At 38.0% G+C, this 12,979-nt stretch overlaps 2 protein-coding genes and 1 pseudogene across 3 annotated transcripts in view; 2 read left to right on the top strand and 1 right to left on the bottom strand.

The window, feature by feature from the left end:
- The first annotated feature begins 2,358 nt into the window (after positions 1-2,358).
- Positions 2,359-3,997, top strand: LOC111330557 (uncharacterized). 2 transcript variants are annotated; one of them, XR_015991773.1, is made up of 3 exons: positions 2,359-2,696; positions 2,797-2,906; positions 3,382-3,997. XR_015991773.1 is itself a non-coding variant. In XM_022935429.2 (3 exons), exons 1-3 carry the CDS (start codon positions 2,541-2,543, stop codon positions 3,812-3,814), a joined length of 678 nt encoding a protein of 225 aa, XP_022791164.2. In that variant the 5' UTR covers positions 2,419-2,540; the 3' UTR covers positions 3,815-3,997. The 2 variants fall into 2 exon arrangements, 1 of the variants encoding a protein (XP_022791164.2); XM_022935429.2 differs by having other exon boundaries at positions 2,419-2,696; positions 2,818-2,906.
- A 4,153-nt stretch (positions 3,998-8,150) lies between these two features.
- On the bottom strand, positions 8,151-10,622 carry LOC148723339 (uncharacterized; annotated as a pseudogene).
- A 1,930-nt stretch (positions 10,623-12,552) lies between these two features.
- Positions 12,553-12,979, top strand: part of LOC111343824 (uncharacterized) — a 3,632-nt gene continuing 3,205 nt past the window's right edge. The window contains exon 1 of the mRNA XM_088733441.1: positions 12,553-12,748. Coding sequence (XP_088589567.1) covers positions 12,666-12,748 — 83 coding nt within the window. The 5' untranslated portion in view covers positions 12,553-12,665. The remainder of the gene's footprint in view (positions 12,749-12,979) is intronic.

Raw genomic sequence — 12,979 nt, 5'->3', positions numbered from 1 at the left:
ATGTTCACCAGACCTTGTGTAGACAGAAGCAAACGTTTATATGCGACGAATGGTGTGAGAAATACGTTAAATCGGAGTTTGGACCTGCCTTTTGCAGCAAATAAGTAAGAACATTTCGAAATTATCAGCTCTGTGACTATTTCAGCTTTATATACGTCAAGGCATGTGGCGCACGCTAAAATAAATGTCCAATTAACCCGTCAATTGAAAGTTAACGCCAATGGCAAATATTTGCATTTTTAACGTACTTTGAAAAGCTCTCCCTTCGCTCACAATCATTTGCCCAAAGAAATTTTTACAGGAATCTGTAGACCATCCTTCGGCGATCCAACCACAAGAAGCTTAATCCATTTGAAGGTTTCGCACATGATGAAAACCAATTATTTTTTCGAAGTACATTTAAGTGAATGAAATACAAGTCTTCGAAATTTAATTATTTTACTTCCAAAAAATAACGCAGCATTTCCCCAAACCAACCCAGTCTACATTTAAACATTGAAAAAAATATGTATTTGAGTGTTTTAAAGACGGAAGAATAATGTGGTTTTGCATGCGAGGCTCTCAAACTTGTTTAATAAAATGGCGCGTCAAATGACGATTTTAACGGAATTTGGTAATTTGCATATTTCTTTGAAATAAAAGGATATTTTGCCTTAAAAGACTATCCCGTAGTTTTTGTCATGCCCTAGCCCATCTACCATAAGAATATGAGCGAAATCGAATTTTTCACCCTTGTCGCGAAATTAAGAATTTGTCTGATTTTTACCGACAGGCACTCTTAATTTATAATTAATTATAAAGCTGACACAAATGAGCACAGTTGAAGTAAAACCTCACAGTTTACTCTCCTTAAATAATTGTTATAGTAGATACAATGAAATATATGAAGTTCATATATTTTGAACTGCGGTATTAGATACGTATGATGCACGATCCTCTCAGTAGATAGCGCTATTTAAGCAATAGCGAAAATCAGACCTGAAAAAAATCAGGCCTGTACAGGATTCGAACGAATGACCTCTGCGATACTAGTGCAGCGCTCTTACCAATTGAGCTAACAAGCCAACTGGGAGCAGGCCGTTAAGTTGATTCGTAGTAAACCCGTAAAAGTGATACATCAGGTACAATGAAATATATGAAGTTCATATATTTTGAACTGCGGTATTAGATACGTATGATGCACGATCCTCGCAGTAGATAGCGCTTTTCAAGCAATAGCGAAAATCAGACCTGAAAAAAATCAGGCCTGTACGGGATTCGAACCACTGACCTCTGCGATACTAGTGCAGCGCTCTTACCAATTGAGCTAACAAGCCAATTGGGAGCAGGCCGTTAAGTTGATTCGTAATAAACCCGTGAAAGTGATACATCAGATACAATGAAATATATGAAGTTCATATATTTTGAACTGCGGTATTAAGATACGTATGATGCACGATCCTCGCAGTCGATAGCGAATCCCGTACAGGTCTGATTTTCGCTATTGCTTAAATAGCGCTATCTAATGCACTCACTGCATTCAACTGAAAAACAGTATCCCTTTAAGTGGCTTGCCTTTCTCCTGAGTTCTTTTATTTCACCCTGCAGCTGAACATTCTTTTCCTTTAGAAGTTTTGTGGTCTCCTAAGAACTTGAAATCTCCCGCTCAATGTTCTCAAGGCTTTTGCTCACTTCAACAGCTTCGATGCGCTTATACTTCGCTTTACGAGCCCACTCTCCTATTGAAACCTCTCTTGACTTCTCGTGCGCTTTGACATCTTGGTTTAAAATCGTGAAAATATTGTCAATCCTCGTGAAATTTTCCCGTCACGTCCTTGTGTCCATAAATAGCAGTCGTATCGTTTCAGATTTTCATCACATGCGACAGTAAAGACCTCAAACCTCACCAAAATAACCAGCAAAATGTCCCGATTACTTTCACGACTTTCCCTGAGCCAAAAACCTTAAAAACTAACTACGAAAGTGAACAAATTTAGTATCAATTTGAAGCTCTGCTCTTCGGCTATAATCTCAAACATACCAAGCAGTTTCTCTTTCATCAGATTAGCAGCCAGGCCTCCGGAGAAAAGTGCCTGGTTCTGGCCAATTTTTGCCCACAAGGCCATGGGGCCTTGATACGGCTGAGCCCAAAAATGTAGGGGTGGCTCCAAAACCGACCAAAAATCCTCAATGTGTAGTCATCTGAATCCCGACTCTAATTTTATAACTCGCCTGCCCAATAGTGGCTATATGGTTGAGGAAGATCTGAACAATCGAGTAGCTTGTTTTGGCGACAAAACAAACTTTTCTATTATACACTTAAACACTCGGAGCTTAACGAGAAATTGCGATCAACTTTATTCATTGCTGAGGAAAGGAAGGAAGGAAAGGAAACTCTTTATTCGCACTATTTCAAGAGGTTACTACAGATTATAGAAGTCAGAATATATAACAAAACAGTAACATTACCAGAAATTGACGACATTCTGCCCCCGCGAACTAGTAGCCATGCGGTTGCGCTGAAACGGTAACTGACATGCTCAATTAATCATGTTGTCAACATGGCGGCCTCTCGAGTGCGTGAACGTCTAAATTACAAATGGTTGAACGAGCTATGCACCGCTGATCTTTTGAATGAGCCTCGAAGGAAAAAAAGAAACTCAAATTCTAACATGTTCGTGGTGGAAAGAGTGATCAGCAAAAGACAGGGGAAAAAGGTACATGAAGTTATCTGTACGTGCACTTGAGGCACCAACCGAACATTAAACAATTGCTTTCTTGTTATCCACAAACTGAAAAATTGTTGCTAAATTATAGCCACTCATTTCCACTGGATAGGGAACTGAATATTTCATAAAGTGGAAGAATTGGCCCATTTGGACCTGTAGCTGGGAGCCACTGGAGAATTTAAATTGCTTTGCAGTGAGGTAATTATGAGAGACATGTATCTAAATTACAAATGCTATTGTAATACATCAACATAAACTTAGCGGGAGTTTTTTACTATAATAGAAAAGGCTACTTGTTGAAAGTCTTTTGCAGCTACAAGCTAACTTGTAGTTGTATTATACTTGTCTAAATATATATTGATTACTGAAGTTATTGTTGAAACATGATAAAGTTACCAGAGTATAAATATTGCTAGGGGAATAACAAAAATTTTCACTGATAAAGTATTGGCAAGTGATGTGCTTCTCCCTGTCTAGATGATGCTTTTTGTACATGATTCCTAATTGTAAATACTATCACTGAACTTCATAGGCATACAAAGTTGTGTCTGTTTAGTGTTACTAACTTTAAAAGGTTTTTCAATGTGGTAGAATGACCTAAATTTAAGTCATATTTAATAGTGTTCTCTGAAGTTTGAGGATTTAAAAAAAGCATGTTTTCTTTTTATTTTAGAAGTTATACTGAACCAACCATAGAAGGTTGGAGACTGGAGGCAGCAGCTGCAGCATTTGTGGAAGCTGTGTTGGGTATTTTGAAGTGCAAGTCAGTTCGTGTTAGTTTCAACACCAACATATGTATAGATCATGACATAGTCAGATACATTTTTAAAAATAAGGGGTCAATTGCCCCAGATGGTTTCAATTTGTACATGAAAGAGGATTTTTCCAGGTTCTGTTTGCCTCCATTTTGGTATTATTACTTTGATGAACTAGGTGAAGGTGTGTCAGTTGATTTTCCTGTTAAATTAAAAACAAAGCTAGGATTTCATTCAAAACGTTTCATTGTAAATAATTTTGGTTCCCTTGAGAAGGGACCACTTATTCCCGCTGAAAAAGTCTCAGTGGTTATTATTAGGAAAGCCTGCTCTAAGAATACAATCACCTAATACAAAAATTTCAGTACATAAAGCAGTGTTTATGTATTTTTTTAAATATCATCTTTATATAGGTAATGGTTTTGTTGTGAACTTGTCTCACATTTTTAAATAGAAGTGAAATGTTTGACAATGGTTGGTAAAAGTGTTCTTTAGGCTTAAACAAAATTGAATAAAGTTGTTTTTATAAAGTTCCCTAGAAGTTTCTTCTTGTTATCATAATGACCCTTAAGTATATATGGGCTGTAAATATTATTTTAATCGCTGTTCATTAAAATGTCAATCAATTCTGCTTTCTTTAATTTTGATATTCCTTTGACCTGCAAATTTTGTGATTTGATGTTCTGTATAAGCTCTTTGATTGTCATTTTTTCATAATTTGAACTTGTGTCTTCACTGGTGTTAGAAGCAGATGGTTCACCTTGAGATTCACTGACACCTTCCCTGGAGTGCTTTCTTTTCTTCCTTGAATCAACAATCCCACTATTCCAGTATTCATTATTTTGTTTTTCGTATTTTCTCTTCTCTCTTTCACAATGATGAAGGGCTTGCTGTCTTGCCTCTAACTGCAAAACATCCCTAGCCGCATCCCATTTGTTCGACTTTTGGAAAAAAACTCGTTTTGCGTCATCATTGTTTTTTTCAACACCCTGTCCAGTGAACTGCTTAAAGGATTTATAGTTTTTGATAAAGCATGGGACATGGTAGCAGAGGGCATGCATGTATGGTGTCACTCTTGCTTTGTTGTAGCCAACTCTCTTTTCAGCAAGAGAGCAAAAGAGTTCAACAAACTCCTTTGATTTTTCAAAGACTTCTAGGGAAAGGTCTCCATTTTCTTCTAAATCAGTGTTGATTAAATGGTAAAGGGAGTCAAAGTGCCTCCATATTTTTACTACCATCGCCTTTGTTTCCGGAAAAATGATATCTTCTTCTTGAAGCTGTGATGGAAGTAGCTGAAGGAGTTTTTTCTTATCTGAGCCGATAAGACTTGTCCAATCATAAGTGTTACTTCCCTTGCCATCAGCATTGGTTTTTTCCCACACAGAAAAGGTTATTCCTATGCTGTTAATTGTAGTAATAAGTCGTTTAAGATAAATCCCCCTCTCTTCTCCTTTTTTTTTTTTTCAAATAATCAGATTTGCTGTCCCTCTGCATGACCTCAGTGATAACACAGTGAGTCAATCTGTCAGTGATTCTCATCATTAAATGAAGTTCATCCAAAATGACATGATCAAGGTCAATGTCGAACAAGGGAGGGTGGATGCAGCAAAACTTGGTTGAGCCTTGAAACTCTCTAATTTCTTGAAGTGTCCTCTTCATTTCCCCTGTGTTGTAAAAATCTATGCCCTTGGTCACATCCCATCTTTGAAGCTTGTGAATCTTGCACCACAAACAAGAATAATCAGATGTAGCCCCCTTTAGGCCCATGACCATCAACAAAAATTTATAGTCTCCTCCTAAGAACATCTCTATGTTAATTTCTTCACCGTCAACCTCTACCTTGCCATTTTTAATGACAGTATTTATCTCCTTGATGACATCTTTCATCGATGATTTTAGTGTGTCATATTTCTCTGGTCCATTAACTAGACATAATGTTCTGTTCCCTTTAGAGGACATTACCCTCTCCCCTGTCTGCAGTAATGAAAATGACAAAATCATAAAATTTGTTGTTCTGGACATCTTAGCTCCATCCCCACTAATTTTGATTTTTATAGGTTCCTCCCTTGGATGGCTTGGGTGAGATTTTAAATATTCCCTTATGTGGTCCTGGAGTGTGTCCACAAATGAAATCTGGGCTCCTGGATAATTGCCTGGGACCTGCTCAATATGAGAGAGTTTGTTGAGGTCAGATCTCTTCTGTTTGATTAAATATGACCTTGGCAAATCATTGTACAGAATAGTAAGTTCATGGTACATGTCATCACTGACACAAAATTTATCAAGTAAAAACAGAAGTTGCTCTACATTTTCTTCATCCTCCTGACTGACCTTCTCTGTTTCATATTCAAAGGTATGGGCTCTCCCTGAATTAGTTTCCTTGACTTTCAAACAACTTAGTTGTAGGCCATGACTCTCAAGAAACCACAATGCTAAGTCAGCTCTGTCTTTTAGTTCTTTTATTTTTCTCAACCTCTGCCTTTCGCCTACTTGTGCTATTGTTTTTCCATAATTTGGAGAGGTAGCCTCGTTTAGTTCTTCAATTCTCTGGACGTATTCACAGAGTTCTCTGTTAAGGCTACTTATTTCTGTCTCCTTCCTTTCTGTGGCTGCTGCCATTTCCTTCAATAAACTTTCTTTTTCTTTCTCAAGATCTGCACATTTCTCGCGCCACTCAACTAATGCTGAGTTAGCTTGATGCAAATCGTCTTCCATTTTTCCCACAGACACTAGCTCACTGACTAAAATGCTAAGTTTGAGCACGCTTTTATTGAGTTCCTCTTTCTTTCTACTACCATTTGCCTTCTTGTATTTGGAAATAACTGAGCTTGCCTCGCGCCTGATTCTACCCTGAATACGAAACCCTGTCTCTCTGCTTATCTGAAACCATTTGTTGGGGATCCAAGTGTTCAACAGGTCTAAGTAATCGATAGGATTACCTTGATCTTCATTTTCGTTAACCATGCTATACCATCGTTGTAACAGAGGGTAGGGAATCTCCAAAGCTAAAGCTAAAGCAAAGCGATCAACATTTTGCTGTCTTATGTAGGAAAGCGGAGGATTTACAACACTTAATTTGTGATCGATCTTTAGCCTTTCAATCTCACTGAGAAAAGAGGACATTTTCGTCTAATGCAAAATTATATTCCTGACAGCGAAGACAGAACCGAGTTTCATTAAGGAGCCTACCGTATAACTGTTCAGCGTTATTCCCCTGTAAAAGGCCAGGCAATCAGCCTAAAATGTCGTTCGAATGAGAGCAAAAAGCACGGGAAAAGTCTTCGTTTCTTCGAATGGATCCTAGTGAAATGTCTAATTTCCGGTCTCCTTGGACTGCCACAGTAATCTTGAAAATGTGCTTTCTTCAAATAAATTTGGCAGAACGCTGGAAAGGTTACAGACACGGATTTTTGTAGCCTTTGAAAATGTAAACATTTAGCAAAATTTTAAGAGGTCGGCACTTTGCATCCGATGTAAATAAAGTTTGCTGGAGGGCATAAAAGGTAGGTCATTTGACCGTTTTGCGCACAATTTAAAGCTGTTGAGGGGCTGTTTTATGGTATCCACAAACGCAGAGTTGGCAGGTCGTTTGTTGCCTCGATGTTGAAAATAACTACTCCCGTAAATTCTGCAGTAGATGCTTTCCTCATTAGGAGGTCGGCAAGTGGTCAGCGAGTTACTCAAATGTTATAAATTTGCTCTTTCTGTTGTATTCCATACATTTTACTATTATATGGGTGGCCATTTTTAAAGGGCCAACGGAATCTCCGTCCGCCATTTTGTCGTCAATTTCTGGTAATGAATTACATCAATAATCAAAAGTAAAATGTGCACAGTGTGTAATTAACTGGTGTATCTTAACATTTACACAAGACTTACTTTACTTTAATTCTATATTTACACTAACCAAGGTATTTATACACAATTAGTATTATAAACAAAGAATAGAGAGGTGAGTAAATACGTAAATAAATAAATAAAAATAAGTTAAAAGAAGGAGAATTAATTTTTTTTATATTGAATCAAAAGAACAAAGACTAAGAACAAAGAAACTAAAGTAAACTAAATCAATGCATTCTAAGAAGTAGATTGTGAAGTTAGCAGATATAGCTTGAGTTGTTTTGAGAAGCGAAAATAACAATTTTTTTTTAATGCAGTAGGATAGTCCCATATTTTCGATGCAATGAAAGTAAAAGTAGAAGCTGCATAATTATTATGTATTAGAGGCCTACGGAAGTTAAGGTTAGAAACAAATCTAGTGTAATGGCTATGGAAGTCAGAAGCCAGAGGTAGAGTTCCAGAAAAAATTGCTGGGATGCCTGTTGGATTGTTAATAATTTTATGTGCAAAGAGTGCTACTTTTAGTTTGAAAATATTATCAATTGTCAGGATATCCAATAAATGATAATGAGGCGTAGCATTCTCTCTACTGTGTGCAAAAAAAAAAAAAAAAATTGAACGAATGCACTTATTTTGCTTAGTTCTGATTTTATTTAGTCTAGTTTTGCAAGCACTTCCCCAACTAGTGATAGCATAGGTCAAATAGGGATAGATGAAAGAGTAATACAATTTTTTCAGAGTATGCAGATTTATATAGTGTCTCAATTTAGTAATAATTCCGATATTTTTTGCTAATTTATAGGTAATATGTTTAATCTGAGGTTCCCATTGTAAGTGTTGATCAATATAGACACCCAGGTATTTTATTTGGCTTTGGATCTTAATGTTATTTACATTTATACTTCCACTTAATCTTGAGGATGAGACTAGGATGTAATTTGTCTTTGTAATAATAATTTAATATTTATATTGCGCAAATTAACATGTGGATATGATCAAATGCGCATCACAACACTTTTCGGGGGACTTTGGCCGGACTGCATCAGCAGTTTACAAACAATTGAAGGAAGATGCCCCCTCCCCCCAATTCCCAGTAAACAGGCCAGACCACATCACAGTAATCTCGTGAGTGGGTTCTTTAACGTCCCCTGCCTAACCAAATTAACTAATTACTAGATCCAGGAGACGGGACCTACGGTTTATTCGTCGTTATCCGAGAAGACTAGAATGTCTATCCATTTCTTGATATTATAGAAAGGTAGCGCATTCTCCTCAGTTATTTTAAGACCTTGAGTGTTGGTCCGGCCGGGGCTCGAACCGTCGACCTCGGCCTCCCGCACAACAGTCCAGCGCTCTAACCAATTGAGCTAACCGGGAGGTGGTTAACATAATTTTACCGTTGCTTGTCCACAGATATTTCAAATTGTTTTGTCTCTTGTACTCTCTTATGCGACCAAATAGCCTCTTGCGATAACTTGTCAATGATTCGTTAATAAAGATCTTGCCATTTCTACCTTCAACTGAAGGTAGGTGACGGGTGGTTTTTCCTACTAAGTTCTTCCGATTCTTGTAGAGTTCCTCCCTCTTATGTCTCTGCATTAATTTCACAATAAGACGATTTGTCACATTCTTTGAGGCTGGGAGTTTATGCGCAGCGGCAATTTGACAGTCATCAATTTCAACACCAGCGAGCGATCCAACTTCTTTCACAAGTTGATTAGGGTTTTCATACGATGAGATCGGTACGCCATTGATTTCTAAACAGTCTCTCCTTTGATATTGTTGGGTCTCATCAAGAGCGCATTCGACTCGGTACAATGACTGAACTTGTCTGTCGGTTGTCTTCGTCAGCTCACCGAGTTTCCCCTCAAGCGAATTGGCAATCGCTGTGTGTTTTTTATCGAGGTTAGATGTTTCGCTTTTAACACTTTGGAGAGCAGCTACGGCTGTGTCATATTTCTTAGAAACGAAGTCATGAGACTTTCTCTAATTCGTTACATCTCTCAGTTAGCGCTTTGATACTCGATTTCAGTTCCAGTATCTCGGTTTTTAGTTCACGTCTTATACTTGGTAGAAATTCTTCATTCCAAATTTTTCGTAATTCTTTTGCACTTAAACTTTGATCGGGCATGTTCAGTGAGTAATGATTGAGTTCTAGGTTGGCATAAAGATGAAGAAATCCACTACTCACGCAGCCATGTCAAGCCGCCATCTTGTCTCAACCGCACCATCTTGTCTCAACCCTGAGAAATCTTAATATGCTGTTCTCTGTGATTGGTGTGTCAGAAACTTGGCTAACTGATTGCACTGCAGAACTCATAAACATCACAGGATACAATTTTGTCTCCAACCATCGTAAATCGATGGCGGCGATGTTGGAATTTATTTACAAAACGGCCTTGAATACAAACTTGAAGAATGCAAATTTTCAGATCGAGATGTAATTGAATCACTTTTCTTTGAAATTATTGTTCCCCACGATAAAAACATTATTGTCGGTTGCGTGTACAGACCACCAAGTCAAAACACTGCTATTTTTATCGACAAATTAAACAATATTCTCTCACTAATTTCTAAAGACAATAAACATTGTTATGTAATGGGAGACTTTAAGCTAGACCTTCTCCAATGCAATCATCATGTTTCAACGCAGGAATTTATTCTTATTATTTTCACACGCCTTTCTTCCTCTCATCTCCAATCCAACGCACCTCACCTCATACTCTGCGACACTAATCCACAACATATTCACCAACAACCTTGCACATAATGTTTTTAATGGTATTATAATAAATGATTTACCTGACCACTTACCTGTTTTTACATATTTTATTGACGACACTCTAACGCACGGCACAGAAAGAAAAATTATGATACGCTCATTCAATAACGATAATTTGCAAAAATTCAACGAGAACCTTTCAAACGTAAAATGGTCCTCATTTTGCAACATGGAAGATCCCAATGAGGCCTCTAATGATTTTATTGAAGAATACTCCAGAATCTACAATGCCTGTTTTCCTTTAAAGGTTCTCAAAGGTAAACAGGTGAACAAGTTCTTTCCCCCATGGCTTAGCCCTGGACTTCTGAAATCCGTTAAACAGACTCTACAAAAACCTCGTCACATCGCCCTCCACATCTTCTGAGATGAAGTATAAAGCCTACAAAAACATTGATTCGCAGAGTTATCCAAGTAAGGGAAATTCGGAAATCCAGTACTATGATCAATCTATCTTTGCTAAAAGGTATTTTCCCGGACAAACTTAAAATGGCTAAAGTCATTTCCATCTGCAAAGCAGAGGATCCTAGTTTTTTTGTAAACTACAGACCTATTTCTTTGTTGTATAATTTTTCCAAATTTTTCGAAAAAGTCATATATAATCACTTAGTAGAATTTGCCGAAAAACACGATATACTGTACCACTGTCAGTTCGGATTTCGGAAAAATCACTCAACATCGCACACGCTAATTCATTTGGTAAATAAAATTGCATCTGCAATCGACCAACACGAAACAACGGTGGGTGTTTTCCTAGATCTTTTCAAAGCATTCGACTCCTCGACCGCCAAATCTTGTTTGCCAATTTGAAGCACTATGGTATCCATGACGTGGCTCTGCAGTGGTTTAAAAGCTACTTTTCTTTCCACCAGCAATTTGTCCAATTCAATCAAGCTTGCTCTCCAGTGCAAACCATCAAGTCTGGTGTCCCTCAGGGTTAGATTCTAGGCCCACTGTTGTTTATCCCATACATTAATGACCTCCTTAATGCCTCTGAATTAACAGACCCTCTACTTTTCGCTGATGACACCAGTATCTTTTTTTCTCACTCAAACCTAAATTGCCTAGAATCCGTACTTAATATGAACTCCAAAATGTTGACGTTTGGCTAAAATGTAGTAAGCTTTCAGTTAATATAAAGAAAGCTAACTGCGTCATTTTTAAACCCAGACAGAAGAAATTTAACTCCAGCATTTCTCTCTCTTTTGAAGGCAAACCCCTACAACAATCTAATGTAACTAAGTTCCTTGGGGTCTATATTGACAATCATCACACCTGGAAACACCATATCAGCTATGTATGTAAACAAATGGCTAAATCAATAGGTATTATATTTAGGTCTCGCTTTTCCCTATTTTCTACAACCAAACTCACTTTGTACTACACCTTAGTTTATCCTTACATCGTCTACTGTAAGTCCGCCTGGTCGTCCACATACGTATCTAATTCAAAAAGCGAGCTGTGCAGGCTATCACCAACTCAGACTATTGAGCCTATTCTCCAAGGTAGGAATTTTAGATATTTTCCAAGTCAATACGTTTGAAATCGCCAAATTTATGTTCTATTTCAAAAATAACTTATTTCCCCCACTGCTTCTCAATCGTTTTGTAAGGAATAGCCAAATTCACAACTATGGTACAAGAACAGCCAGTAGTTATCGAACGCATTTGTGCCGTACAAATCTCAAGCAATTTACAATTCTCTACCAAGGTCCTAACATTTGGAAGTCTCTCCCTATTTTAGTCACTTGTTCGTCAAACTTTCTAGGTTTAAGACGAAATTGCAAGAGTGTTTACTTAAATAATCATTGAATTGGCCAAGCCGCCCATTCGCAGCACTTTTTCTTTACTTGATTTATTATTGTAAGTGATTATTGTAATTTATTATTGTAAGCTCTCCCATAAGCCCGGTGGCTTCTTGGGTCTCCTCGCCTTCGAACCGTTATCGCTGTAATGAAATATTTTTATTGTTAAAATAAGGCAAATAAAAGATGACGATGATGATGTTTTCAGTCGTCCAATTCAGGCCTCAGTGCAAACAGCTGAAGAAATTACCAAAGCAGCTGTGTGCCTACATAATTACCTGAGACAAACTAACTGTGCATCCTACTGTCCATCAGGATTTGTTGACAGTGAAGATGGAAGTGGTGATATAAGACCAGGGGAGTGGCGCCAGGTTGTTCGCAATGAAAGCAGAGGGGCACTGTTTGACATTAGAGACATTTAGTACCGCGTTGTTCGCTTTTACGGCTGACGTAAAACCGCGGTTTGGCGTTTGGCGTTTGCCGTCCGAGGTTTCACCGTTTCATGTCGTTTAGCAGAGCCGGTTATCACGTCAAGTAACAGCGTGAGAAAACATCGAAATTCTGGGAATTTTTTATTCTCGAAATGGCGGCCGCTGCAAGGTACGTTTTCTTATTTGAGCATTTAAGCTATAAGAAAAGTTTTTTTTTTGTAAGTTCCACTGTCTTTCTCTTTTGGGCAGGATTTTAACGGTATCCTCACGGTCATACTCCACGAAGATACCAGTTCTGACTCAAGCAGTAGCGATGACGACGACCTGGACTTTCTTGTTGTTGATGCCATGTTCCCGCCAACAGGTACACTGGAGTTTCCACGACTGAATTTGGACGACCTGAGCGACAATCAGTTGGAAACCATGTTTAGGTACGCATTAATAAGCTTAGTTTTACAGAAGCTTTGCTTCTGCAAGGCGATGGAAAGCCAGTAAAGTTACAAATAAAGGGATAATTTGTGACCCTTCATACAAGAACGTCGCCTTATCAAACATAGTAATTTAGTGAAACCGGGTTTCGACAGGGTTTCCAGAGGGTTTAAAGCCCCTCAAACCAGGTGTTTAATGGGTTTCCAAAGGGGTTTTAATGGGTTTCTTAGACT

This window comes from Stylophora pistillata, chromosome 9 (genome assembly GCF_964205215.1).
Source record: "Stylophora pistillata chromosome 9, jaStyPist1.2, whole genome shotgun sequence".
Classification (NCBI taxonomy): domain Eukaryota; kingdom Metazoa; phylum Cnidaria; class Anthozoa; order Scleractinia; family Pocilloporidae; genus Stylophora; species Stylophora pistillata.
This window is presented reverse-complemented; position numbering and strand designations above follow the sequence as displayed.

Bases quoted from the DNA above. Each gene is read 5' to 3' on its own strand.
- LOC111330557 (XM_022935429.2), top strand. From the start codon at position 2,541: ATGGCGGCCTCTCGAGTGCGTGAACGTCTAAATTACAAATGGTTGAAC. The intron at 2,697-2,817 runs GTACATGAAGTT...TCCACTGGATAG, and splicing joins GCAAAAGACAGGGGAAAAAG to GGAACTGAATATTTCATAAA. The intron at 2,907-3,381 runs GTAATTATGAGA...TTTTTATTTTAG, and splicing joins TTAAATTGCTTTGCAGTGAG to AAGTTATACTGAACCAACCA.